The following is a 27,564-nucleotide window of genomic DNA, read 5'->3' as shown; positions in this document are numbered from 1 at the left end:
AAAATTTAAAACCACCTCTTCTTGATGTACTCAAGTGGCTGCAACTACAGTATTTTAAAATGAATTGTTATGAAGCTATACCACTTCGCTATGTATGATTTTCCCTGACTCTTTAGTAAGAAGAGCAGCAAGATACAGATGTGCTTAATGAAAGTCTGGTGACCTGTACTGGCCAACTAAATTTTCCAGACTTTTCTCTATTCCATTAATTGTGCTATCAGGTCAACCATGAAGCAGTCTAAGCTATCTATCTGCACTTGCCTGACGATACTTACTTTAACTGATTTTTATGTTTATTTAGACACCCACAAGTATATTAATTTAGCAGCATTACATCACATTTATATACATTAGTCCAAGGGACCCAAACACTGAGTCACAACCTTGTTTATAAATGCACCACACAATAATTACTCCATTAATACCTATGTTTCCTTAGCAGTGTAACAGGGTAGGTAAAACCATTTGTCTGTCAGGGAAGGGGAACATCTACTCTACCTTAGTTGGTGTATTCCACATCTTTATTGCACAATTTGTTCTTTCCATTCTTTTCTTATATCAAGTCTGAAATGATTTCTTCTTTACATTTAAGAAACCCTAGTATGAGATTGACAGAGGAAATTTTCTCATGATGGAAGAACGACCAAAAACATACTATCATTACTTTGTTGATGGTTAGTTAGTCAAATTGGGACATTCTTTGTCAAGAGAGTGTAGTGAGCTGATCCAGATGACACAAATCTCTCTTGCCTACATGTGTCTCTTATCCTCAAAAAATATATTAACTTTGTACATTGGGTAAGATGTAGCTAAGTTTAAGTGTTCTACCACCCTGCTACTCATAATATCACTCAGTTTTGGAGGGAAGGGTTTTTGTGTTGTTGTTCAAGGCTATAATATAAAAAAGTTCCCTCAGAACTTCTGAGAGAAACTTTGGTCATTTGTCCTATGGACCCTTAAGACCTAAGCACCAACATGAGCCTCCTTAAAGTGAAACTTCTCAGGTCGAAGAATATTATTTGACATTCTGTTGGGCTCAGATAATGGTGTCGACGTGCTGATCATTCAGTGATCACTGGTTGGAGATCAGGGTTGAATTTAACTCCTCACACATATGGCTGCATATTCTGTAGGTGCTTCTTTTACATTCCTTGCTTCTCTTGCGTTTATTCCAATGACAGAATGGTTCAGAGAGGCATAAACAATGCTCTGTTTGTTTTCCTCCAGACATGGGTTAGAATAAACTTCAGTCTCTTCCTGGACCCTAAGCCAAGGGTCATTATCATAAGTACTAGTCCCTGACGGCAGTGTTTGGGGATTTTGCCTGGTTCCCGCTTCAGTTTGCTCATTCCTAAAGAGCTGGGGAACATCAACCTATAAGAGAAAAAAAGATTGTTTTAACTACCACCTAAGGATGCAATAGTGCATACAATCAGCAAACTATGAGTACATGCTAAATTGAACCAATGCATCAGCAGAAATAATTTACTCTTCCTCATATTCACTGCTGACACCTACTAGCAGATTCTTGCTTGCTAAAAGATGAAAAGTTTAAGGCCACTATGTTCCTCCCAAGTAGTTATTTTATGCTTTATTATTAGTCACTTTTGAAGTCACAGAACAGTTCCAGCTATTCAAGAGCCCTGCCTGATAAAAATGAAGAAACCCATTTTATTTTATTTATTTATTTATTGAAGAGACCCATTTTAATGCTAAAAGTTGTTACTTCAATTTTTAAATCCTAGTTCTGTCAGTCAATTTATGTTCTTGAAGTTTGGCCTAACTCCTTGAAGGCATCGAGTTCACAGTCTCTGACAGTCTACATGCCTTGTCAGGCAACTTTGTTGTCCTTCTTTTATATGTGAAGTAGTACATCTCCTGCCGCTCCTTGGCAAAATTCCTCCATATATGCATGTATGGTCCTATCCTGAGAAGCTGAGCATTAGCTGCTGAGTATCCTGCTTCCTTCCAGTGAGGTGGCTGCCCAGAAAATAACACTAAGGCTGAATGATTGAACAAGGTTTTACCGTATCCAGTCTCTTGGCTCAGCTGAAAAATGCCCTAACCTCTATTCATTAAAATCTCTAGAGAAGCACTGAGGAAGAAAACTGTCATGTGACCTAATAAATAGCCCAAAATCCTCAATATATCAACAGGATTCCTGTCATACTTTTACAATATATCTATGTCTGTCAACTCAGTTACTAGGCTCCCTTCCAAAAGATGGCTGGTTTCCATGAAAAACTTAATTAGAATGAATGAGGTAGAAGAAAACATGGTGCATTGTGGCTGACCCTATCCTGTGGCACCTCAGCAAGGTGGGTGGAAGCCACAGAGGCTGGTGCACCATACTGTAGTCAATAGAGAGGACAAACACCAAAGCAGCTATCCTACTGTATATTTGTATGCCATTTTACCATTTACAAAGCACTTAAAAAATAGACAGCCGAGTGTTTTTTAGTATTCAAATACATTTATACCCTCCAGGGACCACTGTGGAATAAGACGAGAACTTTGGATTTTATATGTACCTGCCCTGTTTTTACCAGTTCCTTTCTCTCCTTTGGATTTCAATCCCACTGATTCCAATGCAAGTCCCTTCCTAGGAAATCTTTAGTCTCAGAGACCTACATGACATCACCTTATTTTCTGAAATGCTGACCAACTCAAATGGGACCAGAGCTCTGAATTCCTGTGAAAGACACAGACTTCTTAAAATAAGATTCCCGAATAATTACACACACAGAGAATACCTCTTGAATTCAACTTCAGATCACAAATAATTTGTCCAGCCTACACAGGAAGAAATATGACTACATTTTAACCAACCTGGGCTTAACTTCAACAAGAAACTATTTAGATTATCATTTTAAATGGTTTCATGGATCTCAGTTCTGATTGCAACAAAATGTAATTCATTGTTTCTCACTACAGGAAGAAAGAAAACAACATTTAAGAAAATTTTCCTGCTTGGGGCACCTGGGTGGCTCAGTGGCTGAGCATTTGCTTTTGGCTTAGGTCATGATTCTGGGATCCTGGAATTGAGTCCTGCATCGGGCTCCCCGCAGGGAGCCTGCTTCTCCCTCTGCCTGTGTCTCTGCCTCTCTCTGTGACTTTCATGAATAAACAAATTTTTTTAAAGAAAATTTTCCTACTTGAAGAAACAGAACTGTAGCACCCAACAAAATGTTGCCTACTGCTGCTTACTAAAAACTTAATAGGAGTTTACAAAGTTGAATGTATTTGGTTTGATTTAAAAGTGGGCAACCTGATGGGGAAGTCTGTCATTTAATATAGTATGTAAAATTATTGGCTATATCTGCCTTTGACATTTCTGGAACTTTTGAGAAATTTACTACATCTTCATCTTTACCCTTACACTCTGAAACATGCACACACACACACACACACACACACACACAGGTTCCTTTGCAGTGCCTAATATATGATTATTTGTTTTCAACTGAAGACCTTCCATAAAATGTTTTCAGAAATATATTGCCTCATTTTGTTTGTTTTGAGTTCCAATACTTACACAACATTGAACCCAAAAGAAAAAGCCTAAGTTTATATTTCAAGAACTTGTGGGAAAACTTGATCCTGCCTCCAAAATGCCCTTTGCTTTGTCTGGGAAGTCTCCTCCTTGATGAGCCCACATTCATTACAAGAGAGTTTTGCATAATAACTATACATATGGTCATGCTTCTTTATCTGCTTGTGATCTATGAAGAAATCACACATCACTTTATGAGATAATATACAGTTCATTCTTTCATTAACTCTCAACTCTCTCCCAGAAAGACTTTAAGGTATTTTTTTAATAATATACGAGCAAAAAAAAAAAAATAATATACGAGCAGTCTGAAGTTACTTAACAGCTCAAGAAGAGAGGCAAAGTTGTATATCCAGTCTCTGACTTTTCTCCTTCAGTTCTACACTGCCACTCATGTTCTTCCCAAAGACCACTTATTATGAGATTTGTTAATCCTGAAGAATCTTCACAATCCAAATAATTTTAACAATCCAAGCTTCGCTAAAAAGAAAATTCAACAGGGCCGTGTTCAGCCTTCCTCTGATTACACCAGCTAAGATGTTGAAACATTTTAAACATGAACTGTTTAAAGGTGGCCATGATGGAGGTAAATGTAAAATAAACACATTTTATAAAGTTAAGTCAATATATAGAGAGCATTTGGACAGCTCCTGGCACAGGGTAAAGTGTTCCATAGCCTTATTAAATTTGAAATAATATATTAAGGTTAACATGGTATAACCTAGATTGCATTTTTTTAGTAGACATATAGAACATACCACATTAATTTCCCTTCCTGCTGTATCAGAAGGCTTCTTTTGTTCTGCTGGAATTCAAAAACAAAAAATAAGAAACCAAGAAGAGTAAAGAACAACACAAAATTCTTCCCCAATTGCCTGTAAGTTAAGGTTGTGGTAAGAATATCGGTTCTAGAATCAGACTGCTAGGTTGGAGTTCAGTGTCTAGAGCATAGGTGGGATGCTTCCCCACTCATGTCCACCCGTTTGCATGCTAGTGGCGGTGTCCTTTGGGGATGTTTGGTCTTCATTGAGACGAGGCATGATGGCATGATGTGGTGTGGCTATGAAAAAGGGGATGAGACTAACTCAAATCAGACAAATTGACCTAAGAGATTAGGTCTCTTTCAATACCCTTAAAGTTTAGAATAGTTTCTTGTTTCATAAATTTAAGATTCACCTAAGTAAAAAAAAAAAAAAAAAAGATTCACCTAAGTAGAATGGGTAAGTCCTAGCCATCTGCCCTCCTAATCACAACCCTTGCCTGGAGCACTGTGCTGTGATGACAATGCTTTACCGTGACTGGGAGGGACCTGAATTAACCCATCTGTCTTTTTGGTAGAACGATGAGTTGTCCCCGAGGATATTATCCATGGTTTCTCACAGGATATCAGGAAAGAAAACAATAGGAGCCAACTAAAAATTAACCAACCCTAATAACTGAACCCCAAATGTGTGGCACATAGCAGCAGGTAGAAAATAAAACCCACCTTGGTGCCTTCTAAGGCAGCAGAATAGGTAGAAACAGGTAATGAGAAGAGGCAATGCCCCCAAAGGAAGCAAACTATAAAGCATCCAATGTTTGTTCTCCATCACTTCTGTGGAAGGTGGTCCTGAGGCACTGGTTGTATCTGAAATGTAAGTCAATGCTAAAGACAGTTAAGAAATTGGAAATATAATAGGATCAGTAATCCCTTCTGCATCATCACAACTTAAATTAAGGAGATATTTCCAGCTTCTCTTTCTCTTCTGGAAGCTTTCCCCAAGAACCCTGGGCCTCACTGTCATCACTCACATCTTGCCTTATTGATGAGCATATATATGTGGGTGGCTCTGGGTTATAATTCATCTTTTGTAAGAATTTTTTATTCTACGAGGGTTAATCCCCTCTAAAAATACCCATAAACTCTCTCAGAAAGCACTTCACAAGCTCTTTCATTGACATTGTCTTATTTAACTGTCATATTCACCACTAAAGGAAAGTAAGGAAGACTTTATTTTTATCCAGTTTCATGCCTTGATAAAAGTATTATTGTTCCAAGATCGCCCAAGGTCAGAGAGTTAGTGAGTTGCAATTGGGACTCAAGCCAACATGTTTCTGATACTAAATTCTAGTTGCCTTCACACAATGGCTTTTTGTGGTCTCATAACTCTTTGGGATCTCCAAATACTAAGTACTTTTCTTATCCCAAGATATCTTTGTTTTTGCCAAATGTGCCTTGCTGGACATACAGCTGGTGCTCATTGCTATGATCAATGTTAACCTCCATTAAGGTTCTGTTTGTCCGTGGTAGGTTGCAATTCATTGATGAGTCATGAAACAACTTAATAGATCACAAAAAAATTAGAAACATGAATCACAGCAGAATAGAAAAATATAATACATTACACATCATTAATTTTGTATATATGTTGACTTTTTACACGGGAAATTTTTATTTCTAGTTATATTAACATCATTTTCTATTTACTTCCGCATGTGTTTGGTTTGAGGTAAAGGTGGTCAGGAGCTACTGAAGGTAGGAAAACAGTGGTTAGATAATTCAGAGTGTTAACAAATGCTGTATTGTTCATGCTGCAGCTGCTGCTTGGATTTGGACAGCAGCCAATTCATTACCAAGATGACCAACACAGCTGTCTGGGGGAAGGGTATAGATAGAAATAAGGAGGAAGGTTCCCACATAGATAACCTAATGCAAACAAATACACTCGATTACGAAATCGCAACTTCTATTATTTCTCTGACCACCAAATAATCTAGTGTTCTTAATTTTGTTGGACTATTTCGCTACTTACTTAGTAGAGGGTGTTCTGAATTATTTCGAGTCCATTCTGAAATAGAAAATCCAGATAAAGAATTGAAATTGTTATGAAAATAATACTTGGGATCCCTGGGTGGCACTTTATGGACACAAAGTAAATCTCTGGGTTTATTTTGAAGCCTGATGAAAGACTAAATACAACACAATCTTTGTCTGTCTGCTTTGATTCCTGCTTCCTAATTATTTAAGTATAAGGATAGGATACAGCCTCTATGACACATTCTGGCACTTGAAAAAAAAAAAAAAACAAGATGTTCATTCAACAAGTGCTTAATGGGGCATAGAAGGCCACAAGGAAAGGACGTGTCTGATGACATGCTGAGTATCATTCTGAAACAGATTGTGCCTCCCACTTCCTGCCCACTCAGACCATCCCCACTTTTCTGCTGGGAGGATGACCATCTGCCCCTGTGAAGTTCCTAATCAGGGACTGACCAAGGGCATATTGGAGAGGATGGAGTTGCAGGCCAATGTGCATTCCCAGGACTGCTTCCCAGCTCTGTCAACTTTTTTCCTGGAGCTTTGCTTTGCAAAGCATTTTTCTTCATTCTGAGAGAATATTGCTTTCCCAGTAGCATCAAGTCCCGACTCTGCCAAAGCCCTGTTCTTAACTTATTCTCTTCTTTTCTTTTTTTAAACATGGACCAGTTCTTAACTTGAATATAAAAAGAAAAGGAGAGTTCATGTTGCAGGAAAATTTCCAATAGCCCCTAAGAAAGATATTTCAAGAGGAGAAAATGAAAATTTGTTTAAATCATACCTCCACATTGTTTTTATGAAAAGCATCATCCTTGACAAGCTCTTAATCATAGGGAACAAACTGAAGGTTGCTGGAGGGGAGCAGGTTGGGGGGATGGGGTAATTGGGTGGTGGACATAAAGGAAGGCACGCGATGGGATGAGCACTGTGTGTTATATAAGACTGACGAATCACTGACCTCTCCCTCTGAAGCTAATGATACATTATATGTTAAGTAATTGAATATATTTGTTTACTTATTTTTTTAAAGATTTTATTTATTTATTTCACAGAGAGAAAAAGAGAGGAAGCACAAGCAAGGGGAGCAGTGGAGGAAGAAGAAGCAGGCTCCCCACTGAGCAGGGACACAACACGGGGCTCAATCCCAGGACTCTGAGATCATGACCTGAGCTGAAGGCAGACATTTAACTGACTGAGCCACCCAGGTGCCCCAAGTAATTGAATTTAAATAAAATTAAAAAAAAAACACAGTTTCTGCCTCCCAGGACACTATAATTCTTCATGGTATAAAGAACATTTCCAAAAAAAAAAAAAAAAAACACATTTCCATACATTACTATAGTACAAGAAAATGTCTGATAAATGAAAGGCACAGACCTTAAATAGCATGAAATTTGCCAGAAAAGAAAGATCACTTCTCCTAAGATGAACTCTAGAAGGCTTCATTAAGAACTTGGGAAATGAGCTGGGCTCGACAGAAAAGTAGAATTGCGGGAGGTGGAGGCAGATGAGTGGTGATAGCAGCATAGGAAGGAACATGGCAAAGACGTGATGGCAGGGAGAGCTATTGGGTTGGAGCAAAGGCTCGAAGTGGAGTCCAGAAACACTCCAGAAAGGCAGGTGGCAATGGACTGTGGAAGGCCTTGAATGCTCATTAAGTGTGAGCCCAACATTAGAAGCCCTGAGGATGCTCTGCCAAAGACTCAATAGAGGAGTGGCATCATGGAAGCCATTTATTAGGCAAATTAAGTATATTAGGAAGATATTTGGCTGAGCTGAACCAAAAGAGAAAACACTAAAGACACAGAGTCCATATGGCTGATTGGAATATTTGGAAGGAAGATAATGAAGGGTTGAGACACTCATGAAGCTGTAGGAAAGAGGCAATCCCAGACTGCAGGTTGCTGACAGGTAAGATTCGAAGGCCAAAGCGAAGTCCTTGGGAATCCCCTCAGGTCAGGAGCATTCATTCACAAAGTGGTAGGAAATTTAGGAGAGTACAAAGTCAAGAGAATAGAAATCTCCAAAGGGAAACTTCAAAGGCCCTTCATGTCTCACTGTTCCCTCTTTCTCTCTCATCTCCAGCGTGATCCTAACAAGTGTATCCCCGCCAAGGAACCGAGTTCCAGGGAGAAGCTGCCTCTCTTCCCTTTGGCCCCCATCTCCCCAAGAGGGACAGATTGTTGATCCTAATTTCAGCCCCAACTTGATTCCTAGAACAGGCACCTTCATGTATTTTACAAACTGTGCCACTATCTGTAGTGACTAGAATGACCCCACTATGGGACAGAGGAGACACAGTAATACCCCTGAGACAGTTCCATGTCAGAAGCCATTATTGGCTTGCCCCTGACACTGGCTAAATTCCTCCCTCTTGTACAGAAGGGGATTGGTTCCCATGAAGGAAAACAGAATTACACAAGAAGGCTGTTTTACCAAGGAATGTGAACTCAATGCCACTGCATTTAATTTAATAATTAATTAATTATTTTTTACAACTAAGGATTTTTATCCATTTATTTGAGAGAAAGAGACAGAGATAGCAACCGAGATACCATAAGCACGGGGAGCACCAGAGAGAATGGGAGAAGCAGGCTCCCTACTGAGCAGGAAGCTTGATTTGGGACTTGATCCCAGAACTCTGATATCATGACCTGGGCCAAAGGCAGACGCTCAACCAGCTTAGCCACCCAGGGAACCTCCATTTAATTTTATTATACATTATATAAATAATCTAATAGTGTTCAATTGCTGTATATTTCATAGTATAATTAATATCTTAGGAGTAATGTTTTGCAAGTTTTGCTTTTTTTTCATCATTTATTTTGCCAGTTAAAAAAGTAATATTTCTTTAAAAATTCAATACCTCAGTATGTGAATTGCTCTATCAAGAGCAATTTTCTCCAGAAAGCATTCTGAAGGGAGAAGCAGGCTCTCTGCAAGGCACCCAATGTGAGACTTGATCCTGCAGGATCCTGGGAGCATGCCCTGAGCCAAAGGCTCAACCAATGAGCCACCCAGGCATCCTAAATTTTTAAATTTTTATGAAGTACAATTTACTTATTTATGTATCTATGCTTTTGATGTTGTATGAAAAAAATGACAAACCCAAGATCATGAAGATCTACTTCCACGTTTTCCTTAAGGAAACATAGCATTAAAAATTTTATACAGCTTTTATTGTTTTAGTTCTTATTAAATATCTGATCCATTTTTACTTATTTTTGTATATTATATGAAGTAGAGTTCCAAATTCATTCTTTTGTATACGAGTATCCAATTGTCTCAACACCATTTATGGAAGAAACTATCCTTTTCCCATTGAATGGGTCCAGTAGCCTTGTTAAAAGTCAATTGGCTATTTCATTGTGGTTTTAATTTGTATTTCCCTGATGATGAGTAATATTGAGCGTTTTTCATGTGTCTGTTAGCCATTTGCATGACTTTTTTGGAGAATGTCTATTCATGTCTTCTGCCCATTTCTTAACTGGATTATTTATTTTGTAGGTCTTGAGTTTGATAAGTTCTTTATAGATTTTGGATATTAGCCCTTCACTGGATATGTCATTTGCAAATATCTTCTCCTATTCCATAGATTGCCTTTTAGTGTCGTTGGTTGTTTCCTTTGCTGTGCAGAAGATTTTTATCTTGATCAATCACCTCACACCTGTCAGAATGGCTAAAATTAAAAACTCAGGAAACAACAGATATTGGCAAGGATGCCGAGAAAGGGGACCTTTTCTTGCTGTGTTGGTGGGAATGCAAACTGGTGCAGCCACTCTGAAAGACAGTATGGAGGTTCCTCAAAAAATAAAAAACAGAACTACTCTACATCCCAGCAATGACACTACTAGGTATTTATCCAAAAAATACAAAAATACTGATTCAAAGTGTTTCATGCACCCCAATGTTTATAACACTGCTATCAACAATAGCCAAATTATGGAAAGAGCCCAAATGTCCACCTACTGATGAATGGATAAAGAAGATGGGGTGTGTATATAGAATATTCCATTCATATATATAATATTCTAGTATATATAATGGAATATTACTCAGCCATCAAAAAGAATGAAACCTTGGCATTTGCAACAAACATGGATAGAACTAGGGGGTATTATGCTAAGTGAAGTAAGTCAGCCAGAGAAAGACAAATACCATATTATTTCACTCATATGTGGAATTTAAGAAACAAAACAGATGAACATAGGGGAAAGGAGGAAAAATAGATAAAAGTAGAGAAGGAGGCAAACCATTAGAGACTCTTAACTGTAGAGATTGAGATGAGGGTTGCTGGAGGGGAGATAGGTGGGGGCATAGGTTAAATGGGTGATGGGCATTAAGGAAGGCACTTATTATGATGAGAACTAGGTATTACATGTAAGTGATAAATCACTAAATTCTACTCCTGAAACTAATACTATACTGTATGGTAACTAAATTGAATTTAAATAAAATCTTGGAAGAAAAAAATGTAAATTGGCTAAAGATGTATGGATTTATTCTGGACTCTTAATTCTATTCTATTGATCTGTATACCTATCCTTATGGCAGTACCACGCTCTTTTGATTATTGTAGTAGAGTAGTAAATTTTTAAACAAACAAGCACATGTCCTCCAACTTTGCTCTTCTTTTCCAAGATTTTTTTTTTTTTTTTTTTGCTATTTAGGTCATTGCAACTGTATGTAAAGTTTAGGATCATCTTTTTCATCTATGCAAAATTAAAAAAAAAAGGTTGTTGGGATTTTGATGGGAATTGTATTGAACCTGTAGATCACTTTGGAAGATATTGCCATCTTAACAATTTTAAGTCTTTCAAAGTGAACATGGCATTTTTTTCCATTTATTTACATCTTTAATTTCTTTCAGGCATGTTTTGTTCAGTATACAAATCTTGAGCCTCCCAGGTAAATTTATTTGTAAGTATTTTATTCTTTTGGATGCTACTATAAACAGAATTGTTTTTTTTTAATTTCCTTTTCAGATTGTTCATTGCTAGTGTTTAGAAATACCATTGATTTTTTAGCTGATCATACAACCTTGATGAATTAATCTATTAACTCTAGTAGCTATGTGGATTTTAAAGGATTTTCTATATATAAAATCAGGTCATTTGTGAATAGAGATAGTTTCACTCCTTCCTTTCCAATTTGGATGCCTTTTATTTCTTTTTTTCTTGCCTAAGTCTTCTGGCTAGAATTTCTAATTCAATGTTGAATAGAAGTGGCAAAAGCAGACATCTTCATTGGTATGATGTGGGATTTTCATAAATCAAACGTGTTCATTTATTTTCCTCTACTCTGTTTGCTGTCCATGTTTTATTCAGTTTGGTTTTGCTCAACTTAACCTCAACCTGATGTTTGAGCCTATTGAGGGCCTCTGGGAGGCACTGGGGAGGCAGCTAAAACTATAAACATCCTCAAAACTCATCAGGGAGTCCGGCTTATTTGTGCACAGTTTGTTCTCTGTGCAAACTATGAATCACTAACAAATGTAAAATTGAACACCACAGACATGACTTCAAGGATTTATTATCAATAAAAGTCAAGGACTGGTAAGTGGAAGAAAAAAGAAAAGAGGACAAAGAATAGAGAACTGTCTACTACTATTGGTATTTACTTGGTATTTTTTTCTATTTTTCGGGGATCTACTTTTGGATTTATAGAATAAATGCTATACTCCCTAGAGGCAAGAACAATAGCTTTTATTATATTTTTTTCTCTATTTTCTTCTACCTCGCCCACCCCAAAATTGCACACACACTTGCTCACAAAGATCACAATCTGAGGAGTGTGGCAGCCTCCCGATTTATATGACTTCAGTATCTAACATAATTGTTTGAGAATCTGGGTGCTCCTTTTTCTTAAAATAGACAAAAAAAAAATATGAGATAGTCTTGTACAACTCACCTGTCACATTAATGGTTACTGAATGGCTTTCCACATGTCCAGATGGAAAATCTGCAGAACAGCGGTATGACCCGGTGTCGCTAGGCAGCAGGGGATTAAAATGCAGAATAAACACTGAAATATTCCCCTTTTCATTCCAATTCTGACGTTTATAGTCAAGAGGATGACAGGTTTTTTCTTCAAGCTTGCACCAGCTCACGTTAGGTCTGTTAGTACAGTATTTCACAGGGCAATTCAGAGCAAATGAATTCCCTGCTGAGACAGTGTGTACGGAATATCTCTTTACATACAGTTGTTCATTACATGCTTTTTCCCCTGAAAGATAAAAACAAAATTAAAATCAAATAGGCTCTAGAAAGACCAGATATTTGCCATCCAACAGTTTCTGCCAAAGACTTCTCAAATACGATTTTATAATTTTCCTGGATAACATTTTTCAGTATATTAACCCTTACTAGCAGAGTGTCTGGTACATAGTAGGCACACAATGAGTATTTGTTGAAAAAAAAATCGTCAATTTCCAAAATATTACTGATCGTTTTTGTTGCTATGAAATGTTTTATTATTTTGTGGCTATTCCAATAGTAGCAAAAAATAAAAGCAATTTTCAGTCAATAATTTATTATATTCCAACATTAGGGAACCCCGGGTGGCTCAGCAGTTTAGCGCCACCTTCAGCCCAGGGCGTGATCCTGGAGACCTGGGATCGAGTCCCATCAGGCTCCCTGCATGGAGCCTGCTTCTCCCTCTGCCTATGTCTCTGCCTCTCCCTCTGTGTGTGTGTGTGTCTCTCATGAATAAATAAATAAAATCTTTAAAAAATAATGATAATAATTTATTATATTCCAGGGGCTGTTAAACCATACTAAGTATTTGAACTCATTTAATCTGCACAACAATATATATGTATTTTTATTATTATGAAACCTATATTACAGATGTAGGAAAGCATTTGCCTAAAGTTATATGCTAATAGCTTAATAGCATTCAAACTAATACTAGAATCCATTACTCTGTAATTCACTAACCATTACTCTGTTACTGTTTCTTGAGTAGTAATCACATTTTCTATTACTAGTTCTGATATATTCCAAAAAGTGGGAGAGAGGAACTTTTGTAGACAATTATTTCCTTATTATACTTGGAATTAGAAATTTTCTTTACTTGTTTCTCAAAGGCTTTAGCGCTGTCTTGCAATTTTTTCCATGACTTTTTCTATGTAGAACACATGCAACTCAAGATAATCGTTGGATGATAGGATGTTCTGACATAACCTGAATGTTTTGTCTTCTGAAAGGGCAGGAGGAACAGTGATGCACCTCTTTTGGAAGTTCTTCCTTTTGGCCTAACATAATGGAAGTTGTCTCCCTCTGTTTTGGTGGAGAGAGCTTTTTCCTGGAAATGAATTTTCTGTTACCTTCTATGAACCTTCTGTTAGTAATTGTCAATTGCATAAAAAATCTGCAGCCAAGAAAAAAGAATTTTTAAAACTATATTTTTGAATAAGTTCTGTTTCTTTTAACTTACCATGAAAGTATTTACCTGGAACCTCAATATTTAGGATGTAACTGGGAACCAAGATACATGAAGAAGTGTTCACTTAGCAGCAAAATAGATACTGCAGGAATCCAAACTCATCTCACTCTATACATAATCCTTACAATTCCATTATCATTGCCTAATTAGCTTAAGAGCATAATTGTGTTATATGATACAGAGTGACAACTACACTGAGAAGACTGAATCAACAACAAACTTTGAATTAGGCTTAATATATCCCTTTTTTTTTGAAACCGAGAAGAGTTCAATCTATTTTACAAAGAATTTCATCAGAAACGGTCACTTCAAAAAACATTTTGGCCTCCAAAGGGTCAAACCTCAATTACTTTAAATGTAAATGTATATGGAAGTATCCATTCTCTGTTAATTGTTGGATTATATTGTCCCTTTGGAGACAAATACACGTGAGCAAGAGAAATGGCACCCATTTATTACAACTGTTTGTTTTTTTTCCTCAGTTGCATCATGAGTGTATATAAATCATAGAATATTCTACTACCGAACGGACTCCCAGTGCTGGTAAAACAAAATAACTACAATCAGCCAGATTCCTTTATGAATGTTATAGTGGCTCATACTTTTTTTAATTTTTCCATTAGAGTTAAGGTCTTGAGAGTGTTTTCTATTTAAGTTCCTTTTCCTACATCCTCATGGTTTTTTTTTTTTCTTGGCTCTGTCTTTCCCTGTTCTGAACTACTTTCTCAGCAATATATCCAATACATCCCCTTCATAAATTTCTTACACTCACCTTCAGTGGTTCCTCTAAACAAATGTACCATCTCATGTAAGTATAATTGAGATAATAGCATAATTCTCTTTTAAGGACAAAGCAGGCTAAGGATGAATTAGGTGGAGGGCAGCTTTTGGCCCTGCCTTGCACATGCTGCTTTACTTAGCTTAATGTTCCACTTTATTTCTACACCCTTACCCTCATAAATAGTCTCATTTTTAGCTATTTCCTAACCTCCAAAAAAGCCTCTCACTATATTATTTCTGCTCACATCTCATCAACTTCTGTTCAGAAACTTGACTGAGTTTCCAGGAACCAGATAGAGAACTGCAAAGAATTTTCAGAAACTTTTGAGTATTTCTATATTTATAAATGCATTGAAACTTCAAACAAGTTTACTTTAAGACTTACGTTTCTGTCACTTCCAAAAATTCAAAATAAAAATGAAAGCAAGCTAAAAGCCAAGTTATAAGGATGAAGTTTTCAAAAACTTGAAGAGAAGGGTGATTTACCAAAAGGAAGTGTCTAACAATATAACACCTGGATGTGGTTAGACTTACAACAAGAAAGTGAAGAGACCAGAAACAGAAAAGCCAAGTGAAATTCAAATTTCCAGAACTCCATTCCTCCCCCTAAAGTTAATAGACTACCTCAGCCTCCTAACATCCCTTTTCATGTACTGGTATAAGTCAGTCAGAGTTTATGGGGCCTAGAAATTGGTGCCAACATGGTGGAAAACAATGAGATAGTTATAGGCAAAGACCTTCCTTCCCTCAAGGAGCTCAGCATTTAATGGATGAGACAAGAATTAACTAACATAGCCACTTTCCCAGAACAAACTTACTATTTACCACTCTTTTTCTCTTCAAATTTATCTGAGCTGAAAGCAGGGTTCAGAGGGACCCTGTATGTCAGTTGTTAGGGGGTATAGAAATAAGTAAGACACGATGTCTTCCTTCAAAGGGCTTGCCTTCTAATGGGAGATAAAGACGCTTGACAGATGGGAGAATGAAATGACACTATAACGTGGTGCAAACTGCTTGGGTGGGTAGAGGGCTAACCTCAGCTGGGACTACTGGGACAAGGCTTAATGGAAAAGCTCTACCTGAGCTGAACCGAAGTGAACGCATAACCCTTTGACAGAGTAGTGAATGGGACAGGGGACGTATTTTCAGACTAAGGACATGGAAGGGCAAGGGCAGAGAAGCCAGGAATTTCATGGCAGATTCAGGGCATTGACACACACTTGGATCATGGGTTGCTCATGTAGTGACATGGAGACCAGAGATTGTTTCAGAATAAATGTAGTAAGCATTAGGTGGGCCATGTTTAAATTTCACTTATTCACCATGAAAAAATACAGAGCCTGATTCTTTTGGGAAATTTAAATTTTTTTTTAATTTTTATTTATTTATGATAGTCATATAGAATGAGAGAGAGAGAGGCAGAGACACAGGCAGAGAGAGAAGCAGGCTCCATGCACCGGGAGCCCGACGTGGGATTCGATCCCGGGTCTTCAGGATCGCGCCCTGGGCCAAAGGCAGGCGCTAAACCGCTGCACCACCCAGGGATCCCCTCTTTTGGGAAATTTAAAAAAGTCACATAAATAGCTAAAAACTAGAATATTCATTCGAACATGGTTGCTCAAATACTAACACGTCATGTGATGTTGAGATAGCCACCCAGTCTCACTGGTCTTCAATCTCTGTAAAACGGGATGAAAATAGAAAAATTCTTACCCACCTCCCCCCCCCATACAAACGCACCCACAACTTCACCTCTAGCAGTGTGTGACTGACATGATAAAACCAGCTCTAAGTCTGTGTCGCCTTTCCATTTAGCCATCAGTCTGTCACCCAGTGCTAGTAGCACGAGTGAACATTCCTTCTAGTCCCAGCCCATGTGGCTATGTGCATGGGGGAGCGCACAGAGCAGGGGTGGAGAGGAGGAGAGTCAGCTGATGGTCCTGACCACATCACCAACTCCCAAAGGCATTATGGAAACATCGCTGTGGTTCCTGCATATTCTTATCAGCAGGGTGAGGATCACTGGCTGTCTCATTGTCTGGCACAGAGATTTTTCTTGAATGGAGGAATGACTAGATGAATGAAGGCTTGCCAACAGGCATTAAAAGTCATCAAGAGTACTCGCTCTTTGTACAAAGAAGGTATTAGCATTTCACATCCCCCTGAGACTCGAACAGATATTTGTAGTGCAGGAATGCTACACAGAGCTAAATGGCACAATTCTAATTCCTCGTGGGACAGGAATGTTGACACTTGGCTGCTTGTCCTGAATTATGTATGGCTATTTCATGGCATTCAAGAAATCAAAAGTTGCCCTGAGGGGTTTGTCTTGTTAAAGGAACATGTTCTAAAGAGAGGTGAGGATCACAGTTGCTTTTGGATGGATGTATCAGCCAACATTAGTTGTTCATGCTGTTGTTCTCGAACATTCATAGCTTATGGTGGGGAATTTTCAATGTTAAAAGTAATTCAAATAAACATACACAGTAGAAGGATGAAACCTCTACTATCCTCAGGCTTTCCTCTGATGAAGTACCCTATCCCTTTTTAAGTCACTCGAAGTTTTGAAAAACTCACATTTTAAAGTTCCTTATGAACTTTATGAAAATCATGACTGTTTATTACAGCACGCATATTCCATGACGAGGGCCTACCTAGCATATTTGAGGCTCAGAGTGCACCATTTCTAACAATCGCCTCCTCTCTATGGAAAAATGTTTTCAGAGATTATTAGTTGAAACAATAAAATGGCCAGAAAAGAAACATAGACAGTGAATATTTCCTTTCATGGAACTTCATATATAAAACCATGCATGTTAAAAAATATTTTTAAAACTTTAGAATCAAAAAAGGGAAACGGCACACACTTATTTGATAGTTTTGTAACTACTTAAACAGTGTGAACTTTGATCATATTAGTTAGTCATATATTGTAGTCTATATAAATAATTTTCCAGTAACTAGTAAATGAATTTTATGAAAATCGAAATTCTACAAAAGATACAATTTAGGCAATTACTAAATTGTACCATGAATGTGAAGTTTTATTTTGATTCATTTAATTTTAAAATAACACTTTAAATAGTAGAAAACATTTCAGTCATATAGAACTTATTCAATAAAACGTGAAGTTTTAAAACTTCAAAACTGAAGTTCATACCTGAAAACAAATTACACCGCACAGTTTGTACTGCTTCACTTTTAGATTTTAAACAAATAAATATTCAAAGTGGTTGCATAGAATGAAAGTGATGAAACAGCTCCCATTCTGTTTCTTTGGCTGCATAATCACTGCGGTGTTATTTATTTAAAATCTATGTTGAAATGAAAGAATATGTAGAGGCACAGGTATCAGAGACCCAAACTGCTTGGAGCAAGCTCAGGTGATTCTGAACATTATAAATTTAACCATAAAACAAATACACGAATCTGTGTGTCCAGAGCCAACTCTGTAACTGGGAAGTTCTCTGAGTTAGCTTTCATGTAGAATGCAATGTTTATCAAAAGGGAAGTACTAAAAAGTGTTAATTTGGAACTTAACATACGTATCATTAAAATCTAGCAGTAACTATAGTAATTATTTAGACCCAAGATATTTTTAGGAGGAGGAGTATTTTATTGCTGCTATTGTTCAGAATTGCTGGTACGAGGAGATAATTAAAAGTAGCTTTATTTGCTTTTAAATTCTGTACAGATAATGTCCCGGGGATGGGGCCTTCACTCTATGTCAACTTAGTAAGGTGACAGTTTCTAATGCAAAGGGAATGCAAAAAGAGACCTCTATCGCTCTTTAATTTTCCCTTCAGACTTTTTTTTTTTTTTTTAACAATATACAATCCCTCAGAGCTTTCCAATTTCTTAGAGGGAAAGAGCCCTCTGGCTAGGTCAATCTGGAAAGGCTTCAAGAAAGAGGGTGAATCCCCTCCAGTCCCAAACCCACCCTGGGGCAAATCTGCTCCACCTTTTATTATCACAATACCATCACCTACCTATGACAGGGCCAGGACACGGGAGCCCTCTTGGTTTCTCCCTTCTTTCCTTTCCCTTTCCATCAGTCATCAAGTTGAACTGATTCAGCATCCAAAATATCTTTCAAATTTGTTTCCATGACACTGGCTTAATTTGGGTCTTATTTTGATTCATGTGGATTATTGTCACAGTCCACCAACTAGTCTCCTACATTCCAAGCTTGTCCTTGTCCCGCCCCCCTCCCGCAACCCCAGTTATTTGCCACATCACTGTCACAGTTTGCATTCTCAAAATGGAAATCCAGTCTCAGGATTTTGTGCCTAAAACCCTTCAGAGATTCTTCAAAGCCTGCAGGAAATGTCCAGAATTCATCAAATGAAATTTAGCCCCTGCTTCTTTTGGCAAACTCACCCCTCCCCCACCCTCCAGTACCCCAAGTCTGCTGGACATCCCCCCCACTCCATGAATGTCCCACGCTGTTCTGCATGACGTGTGGCATTCTTTTATAATTAAATATGTGCTTATGCATCTGTCTTCCTATCATGTTCACAACTTTTTTATTTATTTATTTATTTATTTATTTATTTTTTTATTTATTTATTTATGATAGTCACAGAGAGAGAGAGAGAGAGAGAGAGGCAGAGACACAGGCAGAGGGAGAAGCAGGCTCCATGCACCGGGAGCCCGACGTGGGACTCGTCCCCAGGTCTCCAGGATCGCGCCCGGGGCCAAAGGCAGGCGCCAAACCACTGCGCCACCCAGGGATCCCTATTCACAACTTTCTTGATGGGATAGGATAGTACTTGTCTCTGCAGGAACTTAGTATGAAAGGAAGAAGGCCTGATGTAGCCTGAGACTTCAAAGAGAGCTCAGGACGAAAATAATTTCCTGTTCACAACTCTGAGTAATAATGCTCTCTATGCACTAAGGGAGCAGAGTAGACACCTCTGAGCTCTCACCAAGGTGGTCTACAGGGCACTGAAGTGAAGAATGTACGCATCTCAACATACCCCAGAGTGGTTAAGTTATAACCACTAAAGAAAACCAGACCTTATAAGTATATAGTGTGGGAAGGCCTGATTTATGTCCACTCAGGTGTGATATTCAAAATATTTAACAAATGCTACTCTGTGATCATCCAGATGCCTGGATCAGCCAATCAGAAAGGTATGCCAGCCACAAACAACTCCAATGGCCCATATCTTCCAGTTGAGCAAGTGTACCTGCAGGTGTAAATACCATCAGGAGTCAGGGAGGGTAGATAATTTTTAAAACCTATTAGCTCTTAAAAAAAAAAAAGCTTCATGAATATGAATCATATGTGAAGTACAATTATTTCTTATTTTTAAAGACCAGGCACCATGAGGAAAATCTCAACTGAGATTCACTCTTGCTCCATTGAAAAATTCTTACACGTGAATGGAAAGTTCACAATGGTTACATTTACTGAAAGAAATGAATGACTGTAATGAATGCAGACTGCCTTAATTTGAACTAAGACAGAGTTAAACATAAAAGTGTCAATAAATAATTTTTGAAAACTACAGTGATCATGAAAGATATTAATACATCAATAATTTTCTATGGCGTGAAGTAGGATTTTTTAGATTCCGTCAGAGGAGAATGTGAGAGACCAATACGCAAAGAACCCAAAAACTTCAGATACATGGTGAGGAGGCTACAGAAGGAGACGAGTCTTCAGACTAAGAAGGAAAACAAGCCTTCAGAGGATGCCAGTGGTACAATCTGTCTTACTGTGGAGGGCCAGGATGGTGGACAGCAGGGGAGATCTGATGACCACGAGGGAAGGAAAGCAAATATCTATTGCCTTGCAAATTGGTTTCGGTTCAGGGGCCCCCTGATGCAAAGGATTGCACAAAGTCAAAGCCGATTCACACACAGCAATAGCAGCCATGTAATCACACATCAAAGATTCTGGAAGGACATCTACCTGGACACATTAAGGAATCACATGCATAGCATCAGGAAGCCCATGTGGCACACTGCTCATCATAAACTAGCTGGCGTAGACTCAGAAAATCAGAAACGTGGTGACATGAGATGAAGGTGGTGGACATACAGACACCACCAATCTAATGTATGATGTAATGTGGATTAAACTTACTACTTTAACTCTCTGGTAAACAAACCTATTACGTAAGTTAGATATCCCCAGAAGTGCTAGGAATACCTGGGAAACTTGATATATGTATGCAATGTTACAACAGAGCTTCTATTGTAAAGACTGACGGTTGGTAATATAAGCCAAATCCTGTGTCACAGTCTCAGGGGTACAATGAAAACTGACCAAGTCTCAGTCCCTACCATGAGATGAAAGATACGTATGTCTACCTGACAAACAACATGCCGTTTAATATAGATCAAAGACATAGAATTAATATGAAATAATAGTTCAGGTTTTTCATCTTCTCTGTGGTTATTGTCTGATAATTGGTCTTTAGACAGGGTTAGGCATCTCTTCCTTGTCTAAACACACATGTGCAAGCCTGCACACATACAGAGAGAAAGAGAAAGATGCTCATGCACATAAAGTTCCTTTAGCAGAAATGGAACTGGAAAAAAATAATTAACTTCACAACAAGAATGAGCATACTATAAATCTGAATTCATTCCATTTGCTTAAAATACAAGGGACAAGAAATGAGAAATTTGAGAGGATTTTCACAATCATCTCTACTACCATTTCCTCCTTAAAAATCTCGTTATGCTCGTATGTGAAAACTTTCTTTAAGTTTGCTTTCATGTGGTATTTATTTAGCACACTTTGAGGCAATTTCTTCTAGGGCTAGAATTTCTCATTCTGTGATATGACTATCTGGGGGAAAATTTCTAGACCATCTTTTCAATCTAGTTTAATTGAGCAATGTAAGACTTTAAGCCATGTATCTCTTGGTTTTACACAAGTTTGGGATAAGTCTAAAATTGTTTTGTCTTGAAATAGTCATTTTAGTATTTGCCATAGCTTTGTCTAACAGTCAGCAAAGCTTACACAGTACCTGTGCCACTTGCTCTCCTTGATATTAGAAGACAGGACCCACAGAGAGCATTAGTGGTCATCAGGTCAGGCAGGCAGCACAGGGATAGTATAAGTCACATTCGGGAAATCACCTCCAGAATCACTGCTTTACATTCATTGCCACTTGCTCACAAGCACACAGCACCTCACATTATCAAAGTGCTACAGAACCTACCCACCCCAGATCCTCCTGATGGGAGGAAGATAGGGACATAACTAGTATTTTTGAGTTCTTATTATGTGCTTTTCACTTTTAGGTACCATACATATATTGTTTCATTTGGCCCTTAAAATCTTATTCAGTACTTACAATTATTATCTTAATTTTTAAGTTGGAGAAACCAAGTATTAGAGAAGCTAAGCCACTTGCCGAAGACAACCAGCTAATAGGACTTCAAAGTCAGTACTGAGAACTTGAGCCCAGGCCTGGCTAACTCCAAAGCAATAGCTCTTATCTGTCAGAGCAGTTGTGGAAGTAAATGAGAACACATAGAAAGAGTTCTTAGCTCTACGTTTGGTTTGGAATAAACAACAAAAGATACAGGTATTATTATTATTTATTAAGATGAATTTAGGGAAGTGACACAGCAGTTGAGAAAAGCCTGCAGGTGGTAGAAACAGAAGAGAAACTAGGAGGTCCACCTCAAGTGCTTCTGCTCTGAGTAGTTATTCCCAAGTGGGTCAAGAATCAGCAGTGATGCATGATGACTGGTATATACATTGGCCAACAAATATAATAGACTTCAAAAAGGCAGTATATCCCATAGAGAAATGTCCGTCTGTATGAGAGATGAAATCCTACAGAATTATACTAACTGGGGGCGCCTGGATGGTTCAGTCAGTTAAGCATCTGACTCTCGATTTTGGCTCAGGTCATGACCTCAAGATCTCATGAGATTAAGTCCCATGTCTTAAGTATGGAGCCTGCTTAAGATTCTCTTTCTCTCTCTGCCCCTTCACCCCTCTAAAAAAATAAATAAAAGTATTATACTAATCAGAAAGGCCGGCCCTGGTCAAAGGTGGGAAGTAAAAGTCCTTTGTGTTTGGATACTTTTTCAAGCTTTCTCTCAGTACTTCTCACTTCTTGCTATCAAGAGAAAGACGTCTGTTTGTGGTTCTACCCTATTGGTCATTGACTTTGTCTCTCCAGCCAAAGAATTCACATATGTTCCATTTCTGGGGAGAGTCCTGCCCACCCTATCAATAAGAATGAGTATCTAGTAGAGTATTTGTTGGCCAATTCTGCAATTCTCTCTGTGGCGTAGTAAACGTTTTTAGCCAGTTTAATTAGCCCTAAGGTACAATGACTCATTTTGACAATGCAGACAATATTTCCAGAGGACTTTGAGTGCCTGCTACTGGGGGGGAGGGGCTGTTCTTCAGAAATGCTAGGCCCCTCACCTTGATCACATTGTGTTCTGGAAGAAAAGTAGTGCAGGAAAAGAAAAAGAACAGCATACCTTAGAAGCCGTGGCCAGTGGCATCAAAGAGAGCCATTGTCACTGTATCAGAAATCAGTATAAGTATTTTTAATATTACCTTTAGTGATAATGTGGTTACCTGTGATGCTCAGGGTAAGCATGGGTTATGTGTTACCTCAAAGACACAGGGAAAGTCCACTTCTACTTCTTTCCCAGGTACTTCCTCTCCTTCCTACTACACTCTACCACAGAGATCCCAGTGAGATTCACTGGCTTTTTCAGAGCCTTAGAAGGTACTTAATAATATCCATGTAAGCAGAAACTGTCAATTGTCCCCCAATAATTAATTCTCCTCTTTTAATATGGTAGAAGGAAATTAAAATAGGGCCACAACCTCCCAGCTAGAACCCAAGTGCCCCGGCCTGCCTTATAGCCACTTTTGGACAATGAGCTGCCACTGACATATGTGAGTTCCAGGTTGTGTTCACAAGATAAATATGGCTAACAGGAAGGAGAAAAGGAGAAGTTAGCTCCACCAGCTAAACCTGAGGTTTCCCTATGACTAGCCTAGATGGGCCCTCTGACACTCTCTCAAACTCTGTTCAAAGTGAACCCCAAATTAGACAAACTCAGATTCTGAGCATTCAGGAACGATGGTCCTGAATGTGCCACAAGCAGACACCTGCACACAGTAATTTCTTCTGTAGAGATGAGCATGTAAATCAGAGGCCATGACCATGAAAGGGTAGGTGGGTAATATTGAGTTTATTTTGAGGTAAGGGAATGAAGAATATTAGAAAAGCGAAGCAAGGTGCATATGATAGAATGGGTTGCAGAGGCAATGTAACTGAAGTCACATGATGGCCAAAGCCTTGCTATTATTTCTTGGTAGTTGCCGATGATTGTAGACAATAATATCAAGAGTTATTTATAGACAACTTTTCTCAACCCCAAATGAGAGATGGTCTCCCAATCCTACTTGAAGGGAACTATCAAGCTAATTAAATTTTGGACTAAAAGAAAAAAAATTATTAGCTGAAATAACACAGCACTTAATGATGCATCAAGTAAATCACAGGAAATCCTCAAGATATAAAGGTTAGAATTAATGTATTCTAAATGTCTTATAGAGTTAGTTCACTTAATATATAATATAAGATCAGTGTCAATATTGCCCTAGTTGGTTAGATGGGGAAACAGAACCAGAGAGATTACAGTCACAGTAAATGGCAGAGATGAGACAGTAATCCAGGCGGTCTGGCTCTAGAGTCCCTGGTCCTAACCACTCTGCCACTACCTTTCCAAGAAACACAGCAAAAAAATGATTTAATTTGATTATGAATGCCTGTAAACATTTTTCCTTCAACAATTCAGAACTCTTAAGTAAAGACGAAATTCACAAATACTAAAAATTAGGTGGGAAAGCCCCAGTGAAGCAAGATAAATGGTATCTGACTTCAAGATTGCAATAGAGGAAATTTTGATAGCATGAGAAAGGAAGCAACAATTAATTAAAGAGCTCCTTGGAGTTAGAAAAGTCTATTCAAGGCTCTTCTCAGCACAGCGGGTAAAGTTTTTATGCTTTAATCCAGGAAGTCCTTTAGCTGCAGAATGTTTTCCTAGAATTTATATAAAAGGTACTCATATTTTGTGGAAGGCGTTTTTGTAATAACAATACAGGCATTTAGCAGAAGACAGAACTCTGCCTCTAGCATACCAGGTACACATTTCAGTAGGAACAAAGAGAGCCATAGAAATAAGCCTGATAAAGAAGCTGTGTTACAAAACAGGAACCTCAAAAAATGGTAAATAGGTGCAGAGCATTTTCTGCCCTGTTTTTGCTCTGATCCAAGGATATGGCCAGTTCTTGGTGAAGTGACAATCTGAATGGGATGTGGGGTATGGGACCATGGACCAAATGGACTTAGCACAATGAAGGAGAAAGGACACAGACAAGAGCCGAGGGGAGACTCAGATCTAACAATCACGTTCTTGATGGAGCCAAACTCCATCAGAAAGTGTCTACTGGTACTAGACCATATTAGGATTTTTTTTTTGTAACAATAAGCAGTGGTCAGTCAAAGATTTCCTACCGCCTTCATTTCAGATCATATTAATGCCAAGTAGTATGCAGACATTAATTGCAATACTCCTGCCGGCTTGAAGATGGAATCCTTGGTTGATCCTCAACTTAACAAGTGGTCCAAAGCCTTGCAGCTGGAGCTGCTCCTGGTGATGCATTTCCACTTGCAGCTTAGGTCTTCCCAGTATAGTCTGCCCATCTGCCCATGAAGAGAAGGTACTGACACCTTTATTACTTTCATCAGGGCAGAATTCAAAATTATAGCCAGATACCAAGGGGCAGAGCTCCTTCAGTTGTTTCAAGAAACACAAAAAGCAAGCAAACATAATTTTATTATAAAGGACGACCTTAAGCAAGAAATTTGTAGAGAATATAACATATTTTCCAACTTTATGATAGATGTTGCCTCATTCCTGGGAAGAGGCACACAGATCTCATATTGCTTTTAAGTGAAGTGGAAAAAAAATCTACAAGGATTAAAGAAAAACTAAATTATAAATTAAAAAAATGAAAAATTTAAGCATTTTGAACTGTACCAATGTAATGAATTCAGTAATTAAGCAAATCACAGGAAATCCCCAAGATAAATAGGTTAAAATTGATGTGGTTTTAAGGAATGGAGCCATCAGCTATCTGGAAGAACAAATCTCACCAAACATTTATCTCAACCTATATCTTAAATTTAATATAAGTAATGCTTCAATCTGCTTTATAATATGCCTGGTTGGCACTTTGTCTGAGGCTTTCCATTTCATTTCCCAAATAATTTTATTCTCTATTGTTGGGGTCAACTGTATTGTGTATTTTATTTATTCTTATTTTAGTTTTAAAAACTCAACTATTTTAAATGATAGTATTAACACTTATTTCCCATTTAACTGAATTTTGTGGGGGCTGTTGGTGGAAATAATAATTAGCAAAAACACTACTGACATTTATTAGCTTTTATTACATGCACTTGTTATATCAGGCCCTTCACCCATATTATTGCACTTAGAGTCTTCACAATAGGCCCACATTTTAGGTACAACTATTATCTCTATCTTACAAATGAGGAAACCAAGGATGAGAGAGAGTAAGAAACTTGACCGAGGTCACACAGTAAGTGGCAGAGTCAGTAAATGAACCCAGTCCTAACCTTCCAGTCTGGTTTTCGAAACACATTGAGAGGCAATACAAGTTGTACCCCACTCCCAGTGTGCTATAGCTCTGAAAATTCTTTTCCTCCACTTCACAGAGGATAGTTTATGTGCTCTTCAAATTGGTATGAATTTTATTTAATATTTGACTCCAGTTATAAGCTGTGTGATTTTGGGTGTCTGATGGAAAATGAAAAACCCCACCAGTCATCTAAGCACCTCATCAACGTAGTACCAAATTACTTGCACACACAGAAATGCTTAGGTGACTGGGGATTTTTATTCTGAACCTGGTTGTGTGCCATCCTAGCATCATGAATACACATTCCAAATCACACAGTTCCAGAACTTACAATGACATTCTAGAGGATTTCGGTCACCATATTTTCCGATTTAAAAACCACAGCACATACACACTGATTGGAGTATGTGTGTTTGTGGGGACAACAAGGCTGAATGTTAGAATTCAGACCTGAGAAAATCAGAAATTTCTGCTTGCTATTTAGTCTTTCCAATAGATGGGCCCCTGTGTCGATGTAAGGGAGTAAATGGACTCAGCAGAAGAAAGACATTGCTTTTTGCCTACATAAAATCTTTGCAGAGGTGGCCACGCATCATCTATGCAGACCTCAAGCTGTTTTCTGTGCCACATGACACCTAAGTAGGAACCATTTCCTTTCAGTCTAATAGAAACAATGACAGAATGCTCGGATCCTAGATCTCTAAGCTTTTTTCTCATTCAGTATTCTCCAGGCACACACCCCACTGAGGAATAGCACAATTCTATTTAGTGACATTATTCAAGAGTAACCACAGAGTCCGGTGTAATCCCAGGTGTCTAACACTCACCCTGTTGAACACTACAGCACTCTCCTTGCTTCCATCTCAAAAAGACAAGCTAATCAGTTATCATCAGGATGGCATTCAGAGCATTTTTGCTCCAGGTAGTGATACATTGGTACCTTATGTATAATGTCCGCCCAATTCTCTTTCCTTACTGTCAGAATATGTTATTAAGAAGATCAGCCAAGCCATGACTTGAAAATCATGTTCTTATCCGGTTGATGTTCTAGAATGTGCTCAGTGAGAGAATCTTACCATATGGTTTTATCTACCACTATCCACTTGACATAAAAGAACACATCCTACTAACATTGCAAGCAAAAACATGTCCTCCAACACACCCTGGGAAATAAAACAAGAGACTATCTACGTAAGGGCCTTACCGTTGATACTCCAGATGGCCAGATGTGGGATTAGGACAAACACCCAAAAGAGTTTCCCAATTCCAAGCATGCCAGGTGACGTCTTCATTTCTTGTGCATATCAGGGATGGAAT

The 27,564-nt window shown here is 38.2% G+C and overlaps 2 protein-coding genes across 5 annotated transcripts in view; one reads left to right on the top strand and one right to left on the bottom strand.

Moving 5' to 3' along the window:
* Positions 1 to 7,555, top strand: part of LOC129503687 (OX-2 membrane glycoprotein-like) — a 108,643-nt gene extending 101,088 nt beyond the window's left edge. For 2 of the 3 annotated variants that reach the window (XM_055315980.1, XM_055315977.1), the window contains one exon: positions 7,403 to 7,546. In XM_055315980.1, coding sequence (XP_055171955.1) covers positions 7,403 to 7,506 — 104 coding nt within the window. In that variant the 3' untranslated portion in view covers positions 7,507 to 7,546. Of the gene's footprint in view, positions 1 to 7,402 lie in introns of all 3 variants that reach the window. The other variant, XM_055315983.1, reaches the window with a different exon arrangement.
* On the bottom strand, positions 778 to 27,564 carry BTLA (B and T lymphocyte associated). 2 transcript variants are annotated; one of them, XM_055315984.1, is made up of 5 exons: positions 27,452 to 27,564; positions 12,261 to 12,575; positions 5,040 to 5,180; positions 4,312 to 4,358; positions 778 to 1,374 (listed from the first exon to the last, which is right to left on the bottom strand). In XM_055315984.1, the coding sequence occupies exons 1-5, from the start codon at positions 27,537 to 27,539 to the stop codon at positions 1,099 to 1,101; spliced, it is 867 nt and encodes a 288-aa protein (XP_055171959.1). In that variant the 5' UTR covers positions 27,540 to 27,564; the 3' UTR covers positions 778 to 1,098. The 2 variants fall into 2 exon arrangements, with proteins under 2 accessions (XP_055171959.1, XP_055171960.1); XM_055315985.1 differs by lacking the exon at positions 5,040 to 5,180.

The sequence above is a fragment of the Nyctereutes procyonoides genome, unplaced genomic scaffold, assembly GCF_905146905.1.
Source record: "Nyctereutes procyonoides isolate TBG_1078 unplaced genomic scaffold, NYPRO_anot_genome, whole genome shotgun sequence".
In the NCBI taxonomy this organism is placed as follows: domain Eukaryota; kingdom Metazoa; phylum Chordata; class Mammalia; order Carnivora; family Canidae; genus Nyctereutes; species Nyctereutes procyonoides.
Note: the sequence above shows the minus strand (reverse complement) of the source record. Positions and strands in the feature narration are given on the sequence as shown.

What these genes read in the sequence shown, in the direction of transcription:
- BTLA (XM_055315984.1), bottom strand. Translation starts at nt 27,539, where the DNA reads ATGAAGACGTCACCTGGCATGCTTGGAATTGGGAAACTCTTTTGGGTG. An exon ending in AGTAACCATTAATGTGACAG is followed by an intron (nt 5,181 to 12,260) that starts GTGAGTTGTACA and finishes CTTACATTTCAG; the next exon opens with ATACAACCAGTGCCTCAGGA. An exon ending in CTGCCTTAGAAGGCACCAAG is followed by an intron (nt 4,359 to 5,039) that starts GTGGGTTTTATT and finishes TTTGAATTCCAG; the next exon opens with CAGAACAAAAGAAGCCTTCT.